General features: G+C 39.0%; 1 protein-coding gene and 1 long non-coding RNA gene across 3 annotated transcripts in view; one reads left to right on the plus strand and one right to left on the minus strand.

Annotated features, from left to right (window-relative positions):
- Positions 1–24,679, plus strand: part of LOC146300643 (exostosin-1a-like) — a 97,094-nt gene that overhangs the window by 49,408 nt on the left and 23,007 nt on the right. The window contains exons 2-5 of the mRNA XM_084704102.1: positions 145–238; positions 11,708–11,815; positions 12,136–12,255; positions 12,484–12,616. Coding sequence (XP_084560228.1) covers positions 145–238; positions 11,708–11,815; positions 12,136–12,255; positions 12,484–12,616 — 455 coding nt within the window. The remainder of the gene's footprint in view (positions 1–144; positions 239–11,707; positions 11,816–12,135; positions 12,256–12,483; positions 12,617–24,679) is intronic.
- LOC146300645 (uncharacterized) lies at positions 17,570–21,014 on the minus strand. Of its 2 annotated transcripts, none has more exons than XR_014766450.1 (4): positions 20,880–21,014; positions 19,462–19,605; positions 19,258–19,373; positions 17,570–19,121 (listed from the first exon to the last, which is right to left on the minus strand). It is a non-coding gene; the product is annotated as an uncharacterized LOC146300645 (long non-coding RNA). The 2 variants fall into 2 exon arrangements; XR_014766449.1 differs by lacking the exon at positions 20,880–21,014 and adding an exon at positions 19,688–19,790.

Below are 24,679 nucleotides of genomic sequence, written 5' to 3' on the forward strand. Positions count from 1 at the left end.
ACGTGTTTTAAAAAGTCAAATTATAGCACTGAATTCACCATTCTGATAGGTGGGGCATTCAATGAATAGACCAGTGAATGGGTCTTGATTGTTATGAATCAAATACTCTAGTCAGCTCCCCTGATCTGTGCTGTGTTTGTCCAGGTACGACTACAGAGAGATGCTACACAACTCCACCTTCTGCCTGGTGCCCAGGGGCCGACGTCTTGGGTCTTTCCGCTTCTTGGAGGCCCTGCAGGTGAGTACACAGACACACACACCTCCATGATACTAGCATGTTCACGCATACATACAGAAAGCTGAAAGAATAAGAACCTCAGGGACCCCTGGGGCTTCCCATGTGTACCCATCTGTGAATATATAAAAAGTATACTACCATCATGCTTTTGCCAATGTTAACGTTAATACTTTGAACACACTTTAAAAAAATTGTACTACAGTACACTTTTAGTAAATATATTATACAAATATATACTTTAAGTAAAACTTGTATGTAATTTCTAAAGTGTACAACTGGAACTTTATTTTTAAACATATTACTTGTATATTTTAAAATGCATTCTAAAAATAATCTTTAACAATGCACTTAAAGCTTACTTTAAAAATAAACACTTAAATATGCTGAAATGTTAGGATCTTTTAAGTTACTTTCGAAGACCATGGTAAAGTTGGTTGGAAGTTCGATATTCAACAAATATTCAGACGCCCAGTATTGTGCTAATTTAGCCGGGGTTTATGGCGTGAAATTAGTGCCAGGAGAGCGAGCTCTGTAAAAACGATTTGCAACTTACAAAACAGATTTGTGTCTCTGTAGAAAATTATTTGTGTACTTGCAAAAAAGTTTTGTGTCTCCGTAGAAGAAGGCAAGATTTGTGTACTTGCAAAAAAAGATTTGTAACTTGCAAAAAAGATGTGTCTCTGTAGAAAATGATTTGTGTACTGCCAAAAAAGGTTTTGTGTGTCCGTAGAAGAAGGCGCAAACACTGCTCCCAAAACCATCTAAGCCAATCAAATATAGCAATTTCTGTTGTCCAGTATCATTGGACATTTTCGTCTGTCTATCACACAAAGAATGTCAGCAAATAAGAACAAAACTAGAATGCTGATGATTTCAGTGGCGAGTCATTTGGTGACGTTTAGTAGTTCAAAATATTCATGGGCATGTATCTTTAATGCAACATTTAAAGATTATTCGGTTAACACACTCTTAAGAGTATAAACTAATGGATAAGGGTCGTAGTAAGTTGAATAGTAAAAAAAAAAAAAAATGTAAATATGTATACGGATATTTAATTAGACAACCAGACCATGTTGTGTCAGTCCCTGAAGATGCCTGGAAACAATGAAAATTATGCTATGTTCAGCTTGTCACTGGAGTCCTGCATATCAACCTGTGACACAGGTTTTGGTCTCGTCTAAGGCCAGGAATACACCAGGGGCCTCATGTATAAATGTTGCGTACGCACAAAAAGCTTGCGTACGCTGGTTTTCACCCACACTTTGTGATGTATAAAGATTTACTTGACGTGAGAATGTGTGGGCCTTCACGGAAACATTTGAGAAGACGTGAGAATGTGCGGACCGTACGCAAACTCTTGTCTGGCTCTGTAACAGGGCGAATTCTAACTGAAAAGTGCAGAGACTCTAGCCTGACGTTGTCATACTCATAATTCTAGACAGAATATGAGTCTGAAAACTCTCCGTTGGGCTTTGATTACGGAGCGTGTTTCAACCGAACTCGTAAAACAAATGCCTCTACGCTCAATTGGATAGACCTACAACCAATTAGAGCAACGTATTATGTTATTTGTTGAAAACGAATTTAACCCAAGGGCTCTTTCGTGACGTTGTTGATTACGTTACTGTTGATCATCTGTCCATCATCGTACAAAGCCCGCCCTGGCAATTTCATTGGTCCGTCCCGATTCTGGGTTTTCTGTAGTTGTCCCCAATACGAGACCCTCCAGACCCAACTTCCCGAACACATTTTTTTGTGAGCGGGAGAAGTTGGGCTGGCAGCCAGGCTACAGAGACTCACCAAACATTACAAAATAAAGTTTCCACTAGTACGTTTATGACGTTGACTATTCAAAAAACATTAAAATAAAAGTTTGATCATTAATGTGGATAATCACATCAAAATGCCAAAACCCAAAACGGGAAATGCTATATAGCCTTCTGTTTATACCGCCACCACTTAATAACTTCTGTTAAACTTGAGTCTGTCAAACGAACAACAAAATCACTCAGAAAATGCATGTCACGCTACTCGTTTCCACTCGTTTCTTCATTTTAAGTTTTATATCGAACCATTTCTTCTTAATTTCTTATAATATCTTATAATAATAATGATAATTCTATTTGTAATGCACTTTACATTTAGCTAAATATCAAAGTGCTGCAGGTTAAAAACAAGAAAGGGCACAAATAGACACAAAACAGTTTTCCACACTGCCGACTTTCTTTTGTCACTAATACCTGATGACAGGCCGCCAAACAGGACACAGTTTCTCGCCTCCACCTCTGTTGTCAGAACCTCGATCTCACAGTCCCCGTATTTCTTCGAATAAATGCTGCAGCGTTTAACGTTCATTTTTGATCCGGCGTATCTTTGAGGAAGGCGTTTCTTTGAAGAAATACGTTAATTCAGACAAAGAAATTACCTCAGGAGCGCATTTATAGTCCATCTGCATAATAATTTATGGGAGGAGGCAAGGCGGGGTCAGTGGCTCGTTCACGTACGGTCAAACTCACGTTGATTGTGAAGGATAAATTATATGGAAGTTTATTAGACTCTTTATTCAAATGGCAATGCATTTGTCAAATGGCAATTCAATGCGCAAAGTGACAATGCAATCCGCAATTCAAATGGCCAAGCAGTTGTCAAATGGCAATTCAATGTGCAAATGACAATGCAATCCGCAATTCAGTTTGTATTATTTTGAATAAAAATGTGAATGAACGCTTATTGCATTGCATTTCATATTGACAAGGTTTTTTTGACTCTTTATTCAAATGAAAATGCATTTGTCAAATGGCAATTGAATGCGCAAAGTGACAATGCAATCCACAAATCAAATGGCAAAGCAGTTGTCAAATGCCAATTCAATGTGCACATGACATAGCAATCCGCAATTCAGTTTGTATTATTTTGAAGAAAAATTTAAATGAACACTTATTGCATTGCATTTCATATTGACACGGTCTTTTCGACTCTTTATTCAAATGGAGATTCGATGTGGTAGCTAAACAGCGCCCCCAATCTATTGCATTAGCATTAACTTGTCATCACGCTCTTTTTGTTGCAAAATTCAAATGCAAATGCAATCTGTCAGTTCCCCCATCAAGGCGTGTCCCCGCCCCTATTGAGGGTGTAGGGGGGTAAATATTGTCCAAACAACCAAAACTAATTCCCCTATGGTTTGAAGGAAGATGGGAAACTGAACAGTGTATTAGCATGAAGCAAATAATGCCAATACCAATAGAATTCCAGGTATTTGACTCTATGAGTTAAATCAGAGCAAGAATGGTCAAAGTATGGTTAAATGAAATACGCATTTAATAACTTTGCAAATGAATGAAATCAATTACAAGGCAAACATGTTACAATATGAAAGTTTTCAATCTTACCTACTCTACCATGATCATTGTAAATCAGAGAGAAAACAAGAGGTGAGGAAGGAGTAGGACAGTAGGACAAGGCAGAACTGAGGAGAAGGTCTCAGGAGATGAAGAATCCAAAGAACAATGCATTACAATTCCCTTTATACACAAGAACAACCAATCAGACCACATCTTGAATGGGGTGTGAGAGCCATCAAGTTGAGACCGTCCAGAAACTCCAGACTTTAGCATATGAGAGGTGGGGGCAGGTTTGACACCCAGCCTTACAATCCTCCCTCTTGGACACAAAAGCACAGCAAAAGCTGCAGTGTTCATCGTGTGATAACCTGCACCCATAGGAAAAGGAACTTGATTGCAGACAGGTCAGCATTGAGATTCTAATGGTCATGGCTATTGCTCAGAGGATCACTTTTGGATCATGGCTAGTGCTCAGAGGACCAATTTTGGATCATGGCTAATGCTCAGAGGATCACTTGGAAGAACCTTTGTATTGGCATGCAGACGTGCCCTTGGTTAGCATATTCCTGCTACTTACGTTCTTGTCCTGTTACAGCAGAACACAATTGGAGCACAGCACTTGGTTAACAATGAAAATGGTAAAGTTTGGAGTGGTCTGGGGTCTGAGTGAGTCGGATTGGATACAAATGGAAATTAGTGAGACAGTGTCCTAAAACTCAAATGGAAAAAATAGGTGAACAACAGTCCTCCCTTTTGATAGATGAGAGGTACACAAACATATCATCTAGCAGATGAAAATGGCAATTAAAACAAAAGCGTTCTTGGGTCCAAAATAAACAAAACACAAATTACACAGACAAGTTATACCAATCTACATTTACAGGTCAGGAACCATTGCGAGTTTAGCTAAAACCTAGAACATTTACCACCAACTCTATAAAACACACAAAGGTACATACTGATCCACAATACCCAAATCTCATCCACACAAACCAACATAGGAACTCATGGATGGACAAACCATATGCGCTATGCATATGCAGCTAAAGGAACTGGAGCAGCAACAAATAAACTGTCCCCAACGAATCTTTGAACTACAACAAAGACTAAACACAGGGGTAATACAGTAGGAATGTAGCAATATCACAATTTGGACCTGAATTAAGTAAATGTAAAAGATAGTTGAAATTGCATGCAATCACGTTAAAAAGTTTAAGATTTGGTTGTCTTGATAAAGGCTCAGCTTATGCTGCATGAAAAATGGGGGAGGCCTACCCTTTCCCAGATCCCAACATTTGGACTCAGTGTGACCACTTCTTAGACAAGCACGACAAAATCTAACTTTGTTGTTAGCATAAAACAAGCGTGTGGGTGGAATAGGCATATTTCTGCCAAGATCCCAACATCGCATTTCGGTGTGTCCTTGTCTTTTACAGAAGTTACACTGTATATGATGGGGCTGCTGGGGCTTGGGTTTTGCCTCTGTCGCCATTTTTATGGCAGCAATGCGTGGCGGATCAGGAGCACGACGGTTCTTTGTAGAACGCGGTTTGGGAATTTGCGCACCAATTCCACTCTCTGTGTCTGAACACTCATTAGTAGAATGTGAGCCAGCATGGCTGGTCTCTTCACTGCTTTTATTAGCGGTGTGTTGCCTTGTGGCACTAAAAGGTGTCGCTGCTTTGAGGACAGAGTTGAGAAGACATTTGCCAATTAAATGTACAGTAATCTTCAATGTTTGTTTCTTTTCTGCTTTCTTTTTATGGACTCCTACAGTTCGCCAATGTTCAATTATTTCAGCTAGCGTAAAATCAATTTTAAGACCGTTCTTGTCTTTCTTGCTCAATTGAGATAACGTTCGGTTAACGCTAACTTCTTCCCATAGGTTTAGTAATTTGTTAACTTCAGTTTCCCATTCCATTTTTGTTCATTTCATGCAGGAGCTAATATCAGAAACCAGTAATAGGCTTTTACCAACAGAACCAGGTGGAACACAATTAATGTACATTTGTAAATGCTTACTCACCGCACCATGGTTTGAAACGCCGGTTTGCCTAACTGTAACTGAATTGCTCGAAACATATCACGTCGGGGTCACCAAAACTGTAGGGGGGTAAATATTGTCCAAACAACCAAAACTAATTCCCCTATGGTTTGAAGGAAGATGGGAAACTGAACAGTGTATTAGCATGAAGCAAATAATGCCAATACCAATAGAATTCCAGGTATTTGACTCTATGAGTTAAATCAGAGCAAGAATGGTCAAAGTATGGTTAAATGAAATACGCATTTAATAACTTTGCAAATGAATGAAATCAATTACAAGGCAAACATGTTACAATATGAAAGTTTTCAATCTTACCTACTCTACCATGATCATTGTAAATCAGAGAGAAAACAAGAGGTGAGGAAGGAGTAGGACAGTAGGACAAGGCAGAACTGAGGAGAAGGTCTCAGGAGATGAAGAATCCAAAGAACAATGCATTACAATTCCCTTTATACACAAGAACAACCAATCAGACCACATCTTGAATGGGGTGTGAGAGCCATCAAGTTGAGACCGTCCAGAAACTCCAGACTTTAGCATATGAGAGGTGGGGGCAGGTTTGACACCCAGCCTTACAAGGGTAAGACCAAACTCTACTCTGCTTCTGAGTGGCTACTATGGCGTGAAATTAGTGCCAGGAGAGCGAGCTCTGTAAAAACGATTTGTAACTTGCAAAAAAGATTTGTGTCTCTGTAGAAAATGACTCGTGTACTTCCATAAAATTATAAAGGAAAGGTGCACAGGATCTAGCGTACGACCGGTTTTATACATGTGAATATTTCTGTGCGTCGGTACTTTTTGAGTTTTGGCCATCTTCTGGTATGAAAGCTGCGCAATCCTTTATACATGAGGCCCCAGGCTTCTTCAATTTCCATTATATATTGTCTAGACAAATGTATCATTTCATTGAAAGTTTTGTTATTGTACAAGGTTTTATTCAGAAATTCAGCAGGCGGAATTATGTGTCCAATGAACAATTTAACCATTTTTGACTTAACAACTTGGTCAATACTTTTCACGTTATTTACATTATATTGTCCTCCACAAGCATTCACTACATGTTACCTTTCTGAAAATCCTCCGTTGCTATGAGGAATTAAATGCTGCGCTACAGCTACTGAGCAGGTACACATTTGAACAGCAGGTGGCGTAGTTCTGCCAATTTAGTGGAATTTCATCTGATCCCAGATAACTATGTTACACTGGCAGTAAATAATACATTACAAATAAAAACCACTGTATTGCGTGATTTTGCACCAGTTCCCTGCCATTTAGCTGCACATTGTCCAACTAATGGTAGGTTTAATGGCTGGTTGTCTAATTAAATATCCGTATACATATTTACATTAAACAACTATTCAACTTACTACGACCTAGGTCAGGGGTGTCCAACTTCGGTCCTCGTGGGCCGCTGTCCTGCATGTTTTAGATGTTTCCCTGCTCCAACACACCTGATTCAATTAAATGGGTTGTTATAACGACCATTCATTCGAATCAGGTCAGCTGGACCATCAACAAATTACACATTTAAAATGGCAAAAGTCAATAGCTTTTCAACAACATGAACTAAGAAAACATAAAAAATTATGTTTACCTATTCAAAATATATGCATAGGTCACATGGCCAAAAAGCTATTGAAGTTTGAAATACTAAACAATTCACTGAAAATAGTTTGAGGTGAAAATGAAAAAGCTAAAGGCTGTGTAACATGTATGCATAGTCAATGAACACTCTGAAATTGATTTGAGGGTAATATGTCACATGAACAAAAATATATAGAATAGGGATGTGCATCTCCATCACTGAGGAGGATGCGATACACATCTCGATGCACTGCCAATGATCCGATACATTAAAGATACATAAAAGCAACTACTAATGCGATACGATACGATTCACCCCTATTGCGATGCAGTGCGATTCGACACGATGCGATTCAATGAGATGCTATGCAAAGGGAATATGATGCCATGCAATTTAATATGGTACATATTGATTTACATTTATACTATGATTTATTTCTTTGTCAGACTGCAAATCATCAATTAACTAAACAAGTGAAAGTTTTATTTCACATATTAAAAGTCTCTGACAATAGATAAAATAACATCAGGCCTGGACCTTGCCTTAAACCAGTCCTTCTTTCCTGTTGTATGTGTTCTCTGAATGTAAAAAAGGGTAAACTATTACAGGCAGTCACAAGCTGCTGTAAACACTGTCATAATACAACACACTAAATTGAACTCATACGTCCTACTTTTTCCCTAAACATTTTCTCAATGACTCAGCTATCTCTCGTCTTACTTTGTCGTACACAACAGGGATTTGTTTTGTCGGAAAATAGCTTCCTATTCTTGCTTAGGGTACCGATGGAGCTAGCCACTGACAGTAGCCAGCTGAATCCGAGGGGGAGGCAGACGTCTCCACACAAATACCATGTAGCCTCTTCAGGTGACAACCTAAATTAGCCGTGCTGCCCGTGTACTTTATAGCAGCACAACATATCTTGCCAATTGCATGGGTCTTGTCAAATTGCCCAGCTTTCTTGTAAAATCCAAAGTGTTGCCAAACCTTGGATTTATTGCAATTTGTAGTAACGTGTAACTCTTCCTCCGCCATGATAACACTCGCCCGAACACGCCTCCAACTCGCGCAAAACTTTGCCGAGAGACTTCACGATAATCGGCCACTGACAGCAGTGGAGATAAGAGCGTGCTTAAGAAACTAACTAATTATAACATTATTGGTCACAAATCATTAGTCAAATTTCTAAATACTAAAGGTGTTCGCATACACATCATTCTATATAAATACATCGGATTATACCGATGCAAAGATGTTAGAAACGATGCATCGCGATTTCATCCCACATTGTATCCGGTGCACACTTTTTTGATCCGGGCCATCGCATCGTTAACTTTTATGCCGATGCACCGATGCGAATCGGTGAATCTTCCCATCCCTAATATAGAAGTTTGAAATACTAAACAATTCACTGAAAATAGTTTGAGTTGAAAACGAAAAAACTAAAGGCTGTGAAACATGTATGCATTGTCAATGAACACTGAAACTTTTTGATGATTATAGGTCACATGACCAAAAAACTATTGAAGTTTTAATATTTATTTTGAATAAACAAATATTTTGTGATATGAAAATAAACAAAATAAAAGCTGTGCAATGGGTATGCATACATTTTTAACAGTTAAACATAATTTTTAGCTTCCAAGTTCATGTTGAAAAGCTATTGACTTTGGAAATTTGAAATGTGTAATTTGTTGATGGTCCCTAAACATACGTGTTGTTTAGGCAGCCAAAAGCATAGGCTAAGCGGCCGGTCGTAGCGTCGCTAAACCCCGGCTTGATTAACACAATAATGGGCGTCTGAATATCTGTTGAATATCAAACTTCCAACCAACTTTACCACGGTCTTTTGAAGTCCCTTCATCAATTCAGCCTTAAGTGTACTGGTATACATTTGTTGTACTGTAGTGTGTAGTAGAGTAAAGTACATCTTTTTTTTTACAGTTTTCTTGTGCTTGTGCGGCTTCTATTTCGAAGCGGCTCATAGTCCGGTTTAAGAACAGAAAAGTGGCGTCTTTCAAGATCTCTATTTAATGCTCAACACTTGAACGGGGCTTATAACTTGAGGAATTATTTTCTGTGTCGTCTCAGTTACACTATCAGGGCTTGGAAATACAGTGACTTGCTAAAGTAGGCAAATGGCTAGTAGAACATAACATTTCATAATAATTTACGTTTATCAAACAGCTGCAAGACCCAGTGAAATGTTATAGGCTAGCTAGCAAGCTAACGCTAGCATCGCTAACATCACTAACATTACAACTTTGGTTGTGTAACCAAGCTCTTTGTAAGTTTGTTTTAGATATATTTGTATATGATCGTGTGCAGGGCCAGGTTAAGGTCATCTGGGGCCCGGGGCAGATGTCTCTAAAAGATTCTCTTTTAGTGGCGCTTGCATGCTTGCCTGTGTGCTTGCTTGTCTGGGCACCGTTGCCACAGAGACCGATTTAAGTGATTTGAGTGATGTAGCTGCTGGTGCGTAGACATTGACAACCCAGTATCACATAATTGATACTAGGTTGGTGTAGAAAGCGGGAATATGGATGAGACGGAGATATGAGGGTTCAGCCAGTGGCGATATTCTCATTATTTTCACTTTGTTGCTCGAAAGGACAAACATATTACAGTAAAATGCACTCTATGTCCAGGGGAGAGGTGTCTTTCAACTGCTGTCAACTCAATGAGATTTTAAAGTGAAGCATATTTCTTTGGTCAGACAGTGTGGACAGGGTTAATATTTGTTCAAGTGAATGGCTGAGTTTTATATGCCACTTTGTTTTACATGTTTACAATTACAATACACTATGTGGAAAGGCTAAGAGATGCCCTTTATTGAAAATTTAAAAATAAAGTGACGAAAGGGCCAGGATGTTTGTCCATGTATCTTTGTGGTAAATGTGGACATTTGCTTAAAAAAGCAAAGTAAAGTACTAGTTACTTAACTTTTTTGAAAGTAAAGTAACTAGTAGTGAAGTTACTTTTCAAATGAAGTAACTAGTAAAGTAATCTAGTTACAATTTTCAGAAGTAACTAGTAACTTGTAACTAGTTACCTTTTCTGAGTAACTACCCCAACACTGACTAAAATATACTGAGTACAAAATAAGTTGTTCCAAAATAGCACACTTCAAATTAACAAATCATTCAATAACTTGAAGTATACTGATGATTAATCAGTCTTAAAGTATACTCAAGTATGCTAAGATTTAGTATACTTAGCATATATCTTTTTAACCTGGGTTCATCTGCTATAGTATGCACACACACACAGCTGCTCCTGCAGAGTGTTCCTGTCTCCTGCATTATTAAAGTGGATCTCCGGCCTGTTAATTAAGTCCAGGCTGGTCTCAGGAAGAGGCCTGAACATTGGGGAGAGGGAAGAAGCACCGCTGGCTCTGCCCCTTCAAGGGCAGGATTAGAAGTTCTCTACTACATATAGGTGTTACACCTGACTGTACTAGCTGAGCATTGAGCACAGAATCCAGTCCAGGCTTAGGTGTGGGTGGGAGTGTGGGTTGTGCGTGGCTGTGTGTGGGTGCCTGTGTGTTGGTGCCCGTGTGTGTATGGAAGGCTGTATGTCAAGAGATTGTGGTTCTGGTTAATGACACTGAGGGGATTAGTGCCCAGTATGAAGTTGGTGAGAGAGAGTGGCCTAGTGATGGCAAATCACTGAATACAGGCCAGCTTAGCCGATTAACAACAGGACACAGCGACAGGACGTCAGGCTTTGTTGTTGGATACATACACACACACTCCCTGCACACCTATGCAGGGGGTACACACAAACACACATTCAATGTGTATACACAATAACACCTAACCATACAAAATCTGCACTGCATATTCACATACACATTTACTTAGCATATCCAGTGATACACATTCATCATAAATGCAATGTACGTCAATTGAAAAGTGCAAGTTCAGCAAAGGGCCTGATCCATTTAGAATGCATTACTCTCCAGTAATAAGCCTGCAGTTCACATGCAGCTTGCTCTCAGCCATTTGCCAGTGTGTCGAGTGGAGGTTGGAAAATAGAAGACGTTGGAACCAATATGACCCAGCAATGCCAGACAGATGGTGCGGTTTTTCTAAGCACCAAAATGCTGATTCGATTTCTGCAATAATACGCTGTCATCATGTTGACTGTAATCGGTGTGTTTATAATGTGGGTGCTGTGGTGGACTATCATGGTTAGTAATAACTTTAGCAAGGTTGTGCAGTTATATCACTGTCTAGCCAACAAATTAGAAGCTATCTGAAGTTAACCAACTTCCTTCATACTGGCAAAGACAGACACAAAGAATGAGTCATTTACCCTAAGTGATGAACAGAAGGTACTTAAATTTGAGGAATTGTATGTGTGCGCACATCTGTGTTTGCATCTGTGTTTGTATATGTGTGTGTGCGTCTGTGTGGGTGTGCGCATCTGTGAGTGTGTGTGTGCGCATCTGTGTGTGTGCGCCTGTGTGTGTGTGTGCGTTTCCTGCCCAGGCTGCGTGTGTACCAGTCATGCTCAGTAACGGCTGGGAGCTGCCCTTCTCAGAGATTATCGACTGGAACACTGCAGCTGTGATCGGAGACGAGAGACTACTGCTGCAGGTACAGCAGCGCTCGCTTCCGCATTGTACACACTCCTTTCTGACTGAATGGGATTCATTCAATACATACATGAGATGGATAACGTTTTATAGTCTTTGATTGTAATGATTGCATCTATAAAGTTTTGCCATCTTTTAATGGTGAACACATGGTTCTTCAAGGGGTGGGGTCAGTCTGTTGAGAGAGGATTGGCCATAGGTTCTGTGCGTTCAGGTGCCTGTGTTAGGGGGACTCCTTGAATGTGGGGTAAACAAACCATTCACTCCTAATTGCTCTGTCTACTTTTCTGTCTGCTCTTTCTCCTCCTTACTGCTCGTCAGATCCCATCCACAGTGCACTCCATCCACCAGGACCGGATCCTATCTCTGAGACAGCAGACCCAGTTCCTGTGGGAGGCTTACTTCTCCTCTGTAGAGAGGATAGTCATCACCACTCTGGAGGTGAGTATCTGCACCAGGACTGGCCTGCTCCCTAACAAGGCCTCAGGGGCTACACACTCTGCACCAATAAGGGCTGGTTGGGGCAGTTCCACACTGAAGGATTTCAATGCCGGATCTTGAGAAATTTGCTCCTAAGTAAGGTTGTTTGGTTCGCGGTTGTCTTTGCTAACTCTGCTTGTTGTGTCCTTGGTGAGCCCTATGTGAGCATGTGTTGTTGTGTGTTCCCAGATCCTCCAGGACAGGGTGCTGCAGCAAGCCTCCAGGAGCAGCTTGATGTGGAACAGCCTGCCAGGAGGGTTGTTCACCTTGCCACAGTATTCCACTTACCTGGGAGACTTCCCCTTCTACTACGCCAAGCTGGGTCAGTCACGCACATACATATATACACTGTGACGCCACGAGAGGCTACACAGCCCTCAGCGGGACAGCTCAAAACAGTGCGAGGACACCGGGGTTGAACGAAAACAAGGGCTTTATTACCGATCCTCAGAATTAACAAAAAACTCTTCAACTCTTGCATACGATGACAGAAAAACGTACACCGCTTCTTCCTTCTGCAGGAATCCTTCTCCTCACCCAACACCACTGAACTGTGGCTCTCCCTCTTTAACCAAACCCTTTTGGTCATTAGGGTCTGATCAGTCCCAGGTGTGCGGTAGGGATGGGCGTGGTTAATCGAATATCCGGATATCCTAAAGTAAGTTAGTATTCGAATACTTTTTTCAAATACTTATGAGCGTAGTTTGATTTTAAAAAAAGAAGGTTTTATTGAAAAACCGTTGCGTCATGTTGTGAATTCTAATAGTTGTGACGTTAGAAAATGATGAAAACCATCAAAAAAGGTAGGCTACGCTTGCGTTCTGCTGCGAGTCTCCTTTCATTTCATTTGGCGCTACAAGAAGCATAGTGTCCTGGCTAAGCAGTACCACGCAACAACCTCAGTTCCTGCAGTCTTTTCTACGCCGGCCTGCTCGTAAATCGACTCCGTACTAGCCTCTCCCCTGAGCATGTTTACCTGCTAATTCTCCGGATTAAAAATGCGTATGGCTGATGCAGTTGTGGCTTATTTATTTTCTTACCAGTAGCCATGTAGAGCTAGCGTAATCGTCTGTTTATGTTCGCAATGTGTGGTGGCGCACCGTATCCTAGGATTCCGGTTCCAAGTTAATATGCAATATTTCTCCGTGTGTCTTTCGTTTTTATGGAGGATAAGCCTACCCAATGTGTTTAATTTAGTCCAATGTAGCCTACTTTTTATTTCACATAATAATAGGCCAATTGCTTTTCCGCCAAATTCTGAAGACGCAGCGTTTTTTCAAGTTCATTGTCTTTTCGTCATGTTAATAAATTGATCTTTCATTTGTTTTCTTTATTCAACCCTTATTTAATGTAATAGTTTAACAGTCCCAATTATTGCCAGAATGTGTGGTGGTTCATGTGTTTACTGTATGCTTTGCGTCACGTCAGGCTAATTACATAACGGAACCACATTAATAAAATAGATTATCCGGATATTCGAAAATAATTTTGGATACTATTCGAATAGTGAAATCAGTTCAAATCTCCATCCCTAGTGTGCGGGAATGCCCCGCTTTGAGGGAGGGATGGAGCTCCCGCCTCCCCCAGCAGAGGGCGCTATAGCTGCTCAGGGCTGCAGCCAACTCCGGGGAATGTAGCACCCCTCCAGGACACAGCCTCTCGTGACGTCACAACACATATACACACACACACACACACATACACCTGGTAGAATTTCCCTTCTACCATGTCAAGCTGGGTGATTAACTCACATACACACACACACACACACCCCAGGCATACCTGGGAGACTTCCCCTTCTACCACGTCAAGCTGGGTCAATTACTCACACATACATACACACACGCCAGTGTTGGGGTTAACGCGTTATGTTATATGACGAGTAATGTAATATAACATGTAATGTATATGTAATATATTATGTAACATAAAGCGTTACATAACATTATGTAACGCTTTATGTTACATAATATTACTTAAGTGAGTAACAAAGTAATATAACGCGTTACTTTTTGACATGGAGTAGTATTATTACAGTTACTTATTTAACGTGCGTTACGTTAACGTCCAAGTTACTGCATGAATTCAAAGGACTTAAATAGCCTTATAAATACAGATTGTTGCCTAAACAACACTTCCTGGGCGCAGTCTTGCAGTTAGCTTACTGTTTGCCTTTGATTCACGCTGCAGGCAAACACAACAGCAATCATGGCCGCAGAACGTGTTACATTTTTGCCATGGAAATATTCACACTATTTCACTTTCATTGAAGATTTTAATTGAAAAAAAAAATGAAATTCAAACAGTGCCCCAACAAAATATTATCTATTGCCAAAAACAACACTTCAAACTTCTCTAAAGTGTCCACAGAGAAACGAAGCTTGAAGCTAGCGAAAAATCCACTTTAAACCATAAGAGAGATGGCGACCTGTTTCCAAAACTCGCTATTAAGTAATAGTAAAAGTAATAAAAGTACTAGAAAAGGCTGTTCCTGCGAAACAGCAGTGAGAATGCTGAAAACCTGAATGGGGATAGCTGACCATGCTAAAAAGCTGAAAATGTTGAAATTCTTTAGAAAGTTATAAGCTGAAGCTTCAAAGCGACTGAAAGGTATTTTAAATAGGGGCTGGAGCTGGACGAAGGCATAAAACTACAGGAAAGAGAAGAAAAATGAAAAACAAAGTGAAAAAAAAACTGAATGAAGAGAAACAATGCATACAAATGTGAACATTTAGCGAAAAAATATTTTCTGGAGTTTCAAAAGGCCTGAAATGTATGTTAAAAAGGGGAACATTTCAGAAAGATGAGCTGCAGGAAAATGTGAAAACCTAGCAGAAAACCAGTTGCTTAAATTTGGGTTGAACGAATTTGAAGGTAAGAGGACAACACTGGAATGACTTGAACTTGCTGGAAAAACTTGGCAACAGACTGGCAACATTTTAAAATAGAATCTAGGTTTCAGGTACAAGACGGAGGAGAAACTTATAATGTGTGCCTGCACACCTAGTCCTGTTCAGACACTTCATTTAAGATGACATAAAAATAATAATCCAGAGTGCAGGGTTGCCGATGTTGTCGTTGTCCCTGGTGAGTTTTTTATAGTAAATAAAAATATCATGCTACATCTAACCAGCGGATCATTTCTTGCAAGTGTGTCTAAGTGGTATTAACACCGTAGGCTTGAATAATAACCAAAGGCGTGAAGCTAGACAGGATGCAACGGAAGATTTCCTACATAAGCTAGATCTACTACTTCAAATCGAAAACGGAGAAGATATTTAGAGTAGAAACAAGTTACTTAACATCTGTGTTCAATATCGTCAATTAAAAGTAAAAACGTTCCAGTTACGAATCGTTTGTTCGTACAGTAGGATTAACGCCAGCTGCAGCAAACACTTACCCCAGCCCTGGTTTGGCTGTTCGTGACGGTCAGCTATGACCGTCTTGAGCCTCGATTTTTGCAGATTTCTGTGAAACTTGCTAAAATAAAAACGATCTAGCTAGATTATGTACACTTTAAGGTCAATGTAAATACCTTGTTTGGCCAATTTAGTCGATACTGTAATTGAAGAAAAAGTTGAACCGTTTTAAGGAGAGCCATATAGCGCTAGCTCGATTATAAGAGAAAAACATTTACCTAGCATCCACACCTCAAACAAGTTAACCTAGATGCAAAACTATACGTCCAATCCAAAAGATGAGGATATTTTCCGAGACCCAAGACTCTCCCGAAACCAGACATGTCCTTTATATGTCTGTGCGGTCAGAAATACGACTCTACCGGCAGTTTAAAAACACGTCTACTTTCGAAATTCTCTGACGAATTTTACCCACCTCTCCATTGAAGTTAGTGAGAGAATTTGAAAGGCTGCTCTCGCTTCAAGGCTCAAAGCTGAAAATCTGTAAATGTGAGCTCTTTAGTAGTTACATTGGCTGAAAGAGGACAAGTTTTCCTACATTTTAATGTATAACTTGTTTCTGTAAGTTAAACTATATGAACGTCAGAGGAATTTGTTTGACAATTTAGTTGAATACCAGAAAAAGAGCAGCCAGCAGAGTGGCTCACTCTGCTGGCTGCTCAATCATAAAAATCAAGAAGGAGATACATTTTTCATGTATTTAAAACTGTCACGATTCAAAATTGGCTGAATATTTGAAAAAGCTGAATCATTTGGGAATAGCTGAATGTCTTGTGAACATTTTAAAGTTTGAATGGTGTCTCTAGCTGAAAGTATGCTGAACTAGTTAAGTTTGAAAGAGTTTGAGAGAAAAATGATTTACCATTACTTTTAATGGGATAATAATTTGCACAAAAACCTTAATTCTTTAAAAAGTACAAAAGTGAGAAATACCAGAAGTCATAGCCATCATCTCCTGAAGGAGCTGAACGTTTTGATACCAAAATTGTAGGAATCGGTGAAAGTATGCAGGACTAGTTAAAGGCCAAAAAACGGCGGAAGAACTAAGAATATGTAATAATAACTAGAAAAGGCATTTCCTGCTGAAAATGCGTTGGAATGCTGAAGGCTGAAGGCTGAAATTAATTTCAGAAAATTGCTGAAAATACAGAAATAATAAGATGAAAATATTTTTTTTAAATACTAAAAATACAGAAATGAGAAAAGCCGAAAATTATTTAAATAATTGCTGAGAATACAAAAATCCGAAAATGTACCAGCAAGCGCAAAGATGAAATTAAGTTAAATTGCTGAAAATATTCAATAATGCTGAAAAAGTGTTAATGCCAAAAAGTCAAGACCAGCAAAGCAGGAAAACATAAAAGTGGTAGTGTGGAAGATGAACTGCAGCATTTAACAAAGCTAAGAGCTGAAATACAATGCAAAAGAAGCCAATATCTGCACTGTTAAACTGTAGAAATACTTGAAGAAGCAGTAAACATATTATAATACATCATATAATATTAGTTTTAGTAGCTGAAATTATAGCTGGGATAGTAATAGCAGTAGCATATACAGTAGTATCAGTGGTGTAGTAGAATACAACCAATAGTAGCACAATCTGAAATCTAGCATCAGAATCTGCAGAAATAACAGTCATAGCAAAAGTATTGGTAGTAGTATTCACAGCTGCAGTAGTAGCAGTCATAGTAGCAGCATTTGCATATCAACAGTAGCAACAGGTGTTGCCTTAAAAATCTGTAGTATTCTCAATGTTGTATCGAGTATAAAGCAGACAATGACCACATTGCAAACATTTATTTGTTAACATTTAGAATACAATTTTGCGAACCATCAATTTCAAAATAATGGAAACAGTAATTAGTATTAGCATGTCAAAACTAACATACAGAAAAGCCTAATATATTGCTCATGCAAAAATATAAATCACTAGATTTTATTGAGGAAAAACAATAGCAATTATAAAAAATGTCAATACAAATTCTCTGTACACATGCAAATGAAAACTGGCAAAGTAAAAATGTTTTTCTCTTTGTATATTTAATTGTCCAAGTAAGGATGCCTTGTTTATCATACTGCATTAATCTGAAATAAGTTACGGTTAAATTAACTCATCATAATTTAGGTGCTCTCAAGTGAATTAAAACATAGAATTGGAAATAAAGAAAAAATTTACGCTTTCTGCAGAAGCCTTTGGGTTTTCCACAAAGATCCCACAAGATATACCCATAGTGCCTAAGAAGCAAAAGTTTTTAAATAAACGTATACCACAGACCATGCAGAACATTATTCATTCATTATTATTTTGTGTTGTTATTTTTCAGTAGTGTGAGGTGTGTGTGCTATATTTCAAAAGATGCATTTACATCCTGTCTTTACATCCTTTTTTGACCCTTTTTCTTCTATTTAAATATAATAAAATAATATAGATAAGTACAGTGCACAATTTTGTGCAAAATAAAAACTTGACAAATCTATCAACACAGAGTTTTGGGAACATTGGTCCCTTTGATATTCATGAATAAATATACTTTCAATAGTTAACAATATGGTTAATTTCCTACAATCAAAGGCTTTTCACATTTCCAGACCTAGGTTAATACTCACAGAAGTTCAAGACTTCAAGGTCCAGTAGCCCTGAACGGATAAGTCTTATCAACATTGTCATTTAGACTATCCCAACGTTAAGCTTAGTTTACTGAGGCTCACTAAAAGACTGAGTTCTCTTTACTTTGATGGAACATTGAGTTAGAGTCACTTGTTGACTCAAGGTTAGGACACAAGCTTTGTAGGATTTGTTTTCCTGTTAAATCTTTTGACAAGTCATGCTCTGGCCAATCTGAAGATGACACACTTGGATGGATTTCACAGCTATACAATTTAAGACTGGCCTTAAATATTGATCATCTCAGTAGAGTTTAGGTTACGCTAAGGATCGGTGTACACGTGTGAAAAACTTTGAATATACCTACCTGCTGAAACCCCATACTAATGACTAATTGTGATACAAATATGCAATTTCTTCAAGGTTAAGTTGTTTGTATGCACGAGGCAATCAAACAAACATTTCCATCCTTAATTTTCTCATATATCTGTTAGAAAACTGACTGAAAAGTTGACGGATGACATTAATAAATAAATAAATACAGTAAACTAAAAAAAGAAATGTGATGAATCATAAAGAAAACATACCTTGTTTGATCAAATACGGTAGAGATGAAACAAACAAAATAGACCTGCAGTTTTTAGAGACATTCATACTCTTCATGAGTTAGTAGTGTATGCTTTAAAGACCTGTAACATTAGGACCTTTGATCTGTGCAGTGGCTGTAGAACCACTGCTCCAGTCATCACTTCAGGGCCTGGTGTAAGGATAGTGTTACTATAGCTACATAGAGGAGGAGAGGCCTTAAAGTCAGAAACAGAAGAAAATGTATTCATGTAGTTAAAAATGTAAATAGCACATGCAAGTAGTAAAACCACCATGGGATGTTTTTTTGTCGTCAGAGATATATTTTTTAAAAGACCTCATAACAATTGTTACCTTTACAGCTGGTTTAGGGAGGAGCTTGATACTGCATAAAGGTGGGGCTGTCACAGTGATGACTGACTGATGACTCTTCTGCAGCAGTTTGCTTCCTTGCAGTCGCACACCTGATCCTGACAAAAGAAAACAGGAAGTTATTGTTATAAACTAAAAACAAACTAAACTTTCTAAAAGGCTTTATAATTCACAGTAATAAAATACCTTGAGCTCTGCTGCAGGGCAGATCAACATGTACGTCCAGTGCACCTGAATACGCTTAATGATGTTCATCTTCTTTCGTGTGCTTTGCCCTCTCTGCCCTCAGTGTCTTCACTGTGAGGTGGAGGAATCACAAAGAAGGAAGACCTGAAGGAAGAAATTGATATAAATTACAATGTTGTATTGGATGCTTGTCTTGTGTCTCCACTAATCAGCTAATACCAATCACCTGTGTAAGAGACTGGCGCTTGTTTGTGTGGTTGCCACGGTGATGGTGCAGCTATGGCTGCTAATGCGCTGAGGGCAGAGAATGCCAGAAATTTAGCAAGAATCCACACCTCAAACAAGTTAACGTAGACGCAAAACTATAATCCAAAAAATAAAGATATCTTCCGAGACCCAAGACTCTGCCGAAACCAGAGATGTCCTTTTTATATCTGTGCGTTCAGAAATACGACTATAACGGCAGTTTATAAATCTTGTTATTTTTTGTTTTCTGTGACGAATTTGTCACCACATTTGCATTGGACTCTATGGGGCGAGAGTTGGACTTTGTCTTGCTTTCGTGGGGCTCTGAACAAATGTGTAAGTATTTTGGATTCCACAGACAACTGTCTACAACCAGCACAAAATTAGCTATCTATTGATCCAAAAATGAAGCATGAAGAGCGAAAATTGTGGCAATGCTGGCAAACTAGAAATATGTTTTCAACGACACCCGAAGCTTCCCTCCTCTAAGCGATTCAGTCTGCACTCTGGGCTTTCTCGTAAACACCCATGTAAATCTCAGAAACGGTTTGAAAAAGTCATGACACGTAATCAGTGATATTGAAAAAAGTTCAATAGCTGAATTATATAAAAATAGTTTAGGGTTTTGTCAACGTTTTAAAGTTTAAATGGTGTCTCTAGCTGAAAGATTGAGGAAGAAGAAGGATTTGGAAGTTGAAGAAGTTTTAAGAAGTTTGAAAGGATTTGAAAGAAAACTCCATTGGAAACCCATGTTAAAAAATATTATGTATATTGATTTATATTAATTCAACCATAAGAGGTACAAAGCTGAAAAGTCACAGCCCCCATGGCCTGAAACGGCTGAATTTTTTGATAGTTGAATGGTTTAAATAGCTGAAGATTTGAAGGCGCTGAAAGGTGCCATGGAAGAAATAGAAGATAAATAATAATACGTTGAATAAAGATTCAAAGAACAATACTTGGAATACTGAAGCAGCATTCCAACAATAAAGATTCAAAGAACAATACTTGGAATGCTGAAGCAGCAGTCCAACAATAACTAGAACATGCATTTCCTGCTGAAAATGCGTTGGAATGCTGAAATCTGAAATATTTTTTTTTAATGGCTGAAAATACCTGCAAGCTGAAATTAATTTTGAAAATGTGTGACTCACTCTCAGACGCGGCCTTACCTATGTTTCACCCGTTTCAATTGAAACGGGCCCCACCCTCCAAGGGGGCCCCCAACAGACCAACAAAAATCGAGCTACGAGTTTGTGAAACGAAAGTTTCTGCTTCCTATAAAAGCCACAAGTCCGTAGGAAATCAACCTTGTTATTTGCGATCTTCTGTTGAAATACTACACTACCCCCAATCCTAAGCAAAATAACACTGACTGATATCTCTGATTGGTCGAACTCGCGGTTACCATGGGGACGTTTACAGCTCCGTGACCAAGGTTTAAATGTTAGTTTGAGCAGGAAAAGAAATTAAACGTACATATGCCAGTGGTGCTGAAAAACTAAAGATATCGGAAAACAGAAAAGTTTTATTCAGTCTACCAAAAGTGGCCTCTTTCTTTGGTCCAGCATCTGTAGAGCTAACCCTACCGGCGCCAGCAGCGGTGTGCCCGGTGCGCATCGTTGTATTTATGATACGTTCGGTTCAGTGTCAGACTCTTTTTCTTCTTTGCTTTTGTTAAATAATTCAAGTTGAGGGGACGTTTGAGCTGTTCTTTTTAAGTCAGCCCAGACAGCTGAAAATATAGCTACTGCGCTAATCAATTAAGCAGTGAAGTTGCCGTGCGTGAAAGGGCGAGGCTGATTCCAACGTAGCTAAAGCGCTGTATAATTAGATATCATTTTCATCAAATAAGGTTGGATTATTTCGATGTTGAGCTGCCCTGTTCATGAAGCTGAAAGTGCACGTAATAAAATAATATACCATTGATGTAAACCAACAGGAATCCTTGCTTTTTCTGCTCTATTATGTTTATGTTTTATGTGGTTAGGGCCCCATATTAGTTATTGAAACGGGCCCCCAGATGCTTAAGGCCGCCCCTGCTCACTCTAAAGAGGCAGTGTGGTAGCTGAACTGCATCAGGCCTCGACATTAACTTTTTGAAGCACTTGTCCTTCGGACAAGTACATTAACGTTTCACTTGTCCAGACACAAAAGTCACTTGTCCGGGTAAAGATTTATAATTTAATATTTTTTTTAAATGGTGTTGACGTTTCTAGTTTGCTAGCGTCGGCAGTGGTGTACCTAGCAAGCTTTAGCAGCATTAGTATCAGTTAAATGTATGTAGTTAAATACCAGCTAATATTCAACTGTAAAGTAGGTGCTCAAGCAGGTGCTCAAGCACCCCTAAAAATATACATTATTCTTTATTATCATTTGATGCTGGTAGTTCATGAAGAAAGGGAAATCCTTAGTTTTTTTATTCATTCAATATTTTTCATAATAATACATACATGTATTAATTGCTATCAAGTGAAATTAGGGATTTATAATAGCAAGGGGGTTTAGCACTTTTGCAAGGCACTGTATTCATGTCACATTCTAATTGGGGACTGAGCAACCCGAAAGGTCTGATCCTAGAATCGCCCCTGCTCAGACGCTCTCACACCAAACCTTGTACTTCTCACGCTGAGAAGGCAACGCAAACCAAGTTGTCCTACTAACGTTGTAAACAGTAATGGACGAGGTGCAGGCCCACGGAGTGAAGCAACATAGACACGCGAACACCTGTGAAAGCTTGTCTCGCGGCCATTTCCCTTATTTTAGATACAGTATAAGTTTAGATAGCTTGCAAATACTGAGGATAGCCTACCGAAGTAGAGTTAGCCAATGTCGTAGCAATGCTAGCTAACGTTAGTTTGCTAGCTGTATAACATTTCACTGGGTCTTACAGCGTTTGATTTACTGAATTTATTATGAAATGGTCTAGCCATTTGCCTACTTGAGCAAGTCTCACAGTTTTTAAGCCCTGAGAGTGTAATTGCGATGACACAGTAAATACTTTTTCAGGTAATAAGCCCCCGTTCAAGTGTTTACCATTAAATTAGCTGCACTGTCTGATCTTTGGACGAAGCCGCTTATTTTGTGTTTTGCTAATGCAGAATTCGGTCAAATAAATTCGGTAAAATAGACGTAATAATTAGAACATAACGTGAAGTAACATAGCATTTTATTTGGTTTGAGTTTTAACTTGTCCAGTGGGACAAGTAAAGTTCTCTTCCACTTGCCCTACAAAAAATCCACTTGTCCCGGACAAGCGAACAAGCCTTAATGTCGAGCCCTGTGCATCATCTTACAAAGATAAGTGCTTAAATACAATGCGGGAGAATACGTTTGAACGTTGTGAAGCAATCGAAGAAAAAGTTGAATTTCAAGAGGCACAATACATATCACAAATGTAAGGAATGAGACAGCTATATAAGCAGAGTGGTTGTGTAAGCTACCACTCTGTATCAGCAATCATTTAATTCTTCCATACACTTAAGCATTCTACCGCCCTTATACTGTTTGCAGAACATTACAAAGTGTGGTGTAGACCTGTACATCACAGTAAAACATTTATTGTATGAAATGTACACAGTTCTCAAATACACATGTATGGTTTTAATTAAGATGAACACGAAAATTAGACCATCACGGAGCCTTACAAAAATGAACGACATTGAATAATTAACGAGGCTAAGTACCGCAAGAAACTACTGGTAGATCGCATTCAGTTGGTTTAAACGGCTGCTATAATTTTAGCTGACCACTAGATGTCACTGTGCTCTCCAATTTCAATGCGCCATTAGTTCGGCTCTTTGGTTCGGAGCAATCCGGAAGAAACCACCAAAGCTTCACAAGGTATTGTTTGCCCATCCCTACTAATTACACATGTAAACGGAGCAATACTATTATTGGCATAAACCGACAATGGCTAGTATCGGGTTTCTCATAGTCAAGTGAACGCACTTGGTGGCGTAGTAGAACAGTAGCCTACCATTAGCATAGTAGTTAGTAAAAGAGATATTAGCAGCATCTTCAGAATTAGTAGTTGTAGTGTGGCATAAGATATAGCAGTATCAGTAGTGGTAGTAGTTGTGTTGTGGTGCTCTTAGTCTTTTAATGAGAGGAGTTGACTGAATCGCTTGTCTTATGTCTCCACTAATCAGCTAATACCAATCACCTGTGTAAGAGACTGGCGCTTGTTTGTGTGGTTGCCACGGTGATGGTGCAGCTATGGCTGCTAATGCGCTGAAGGCAGAGACTACCAGAAATTTAGCAAGAATCCACACCTCTAACATGTTAACGTAGATGCAAAACTATACGTCCAATACAAAAAATATATATTTTCCGAGACCCAAGACTCTGCCGAAACCAGAGATATCTGTGCGTTCAGAAATACGACTATAACGGCAGTTTATAAATCTTGTTATTTTTTGTTTTCTGTGACGAATTTGTCACCACATTTGCATTGGACTCTATGGGGCGAGAGTTGGACTTTGTCTTGCTTTCGTGGGGCTCTGAACAAATGTGTAAGTATTTTGGATTCCACAGACAACTGTCTACAACCAGCACAAAATTAGCTATCTATTGATCCAAAAACGAAGCATGAAGAGCGAAAATTGTGGCAATGCTGGCAAACTAGAAATATGTTTTCAACGACACCCGAAGCTTCCCTCCTCTAAGCGATTCAGTCAGCACTCTGGGCTTTCTCGTAAACACCCATGTAAATCTCAGAAACGGTTTGAAAAAGTCATGACACGTAATCAGTGATATTGGAAAAAGTTGAATAGATATCAAAAAGCTGAATTAAAAAAAAATAGTTTATGGTTTTGTCAACGTTTTAAAGTTTAAATGGTGTCTCTAGCTGAAAGATTGAGGAAGAAGAAGGATTTGGAAGTTGAAGAAGTTTGAGAGGATTTGAAAGAAAACTCAATTGGAAACCCATGTTAAAAATATTATGAATATTGATTTATATTAATTCAAGCAT

Source organism: Hypomesus nipponensis, chromosome 2 (genome assembly GCF_054491055.1).
Source record: "Hypomesus nipponensis isolate SF chromosome 2, ASM5449105v1, whole genome shotgun sequence".
NCBI lineage: Eukaryota > Metazoa > Chordata > Actinopteri > Osmeriformes > Osmeridae > Hypomesus > Hypomesus nipponensis.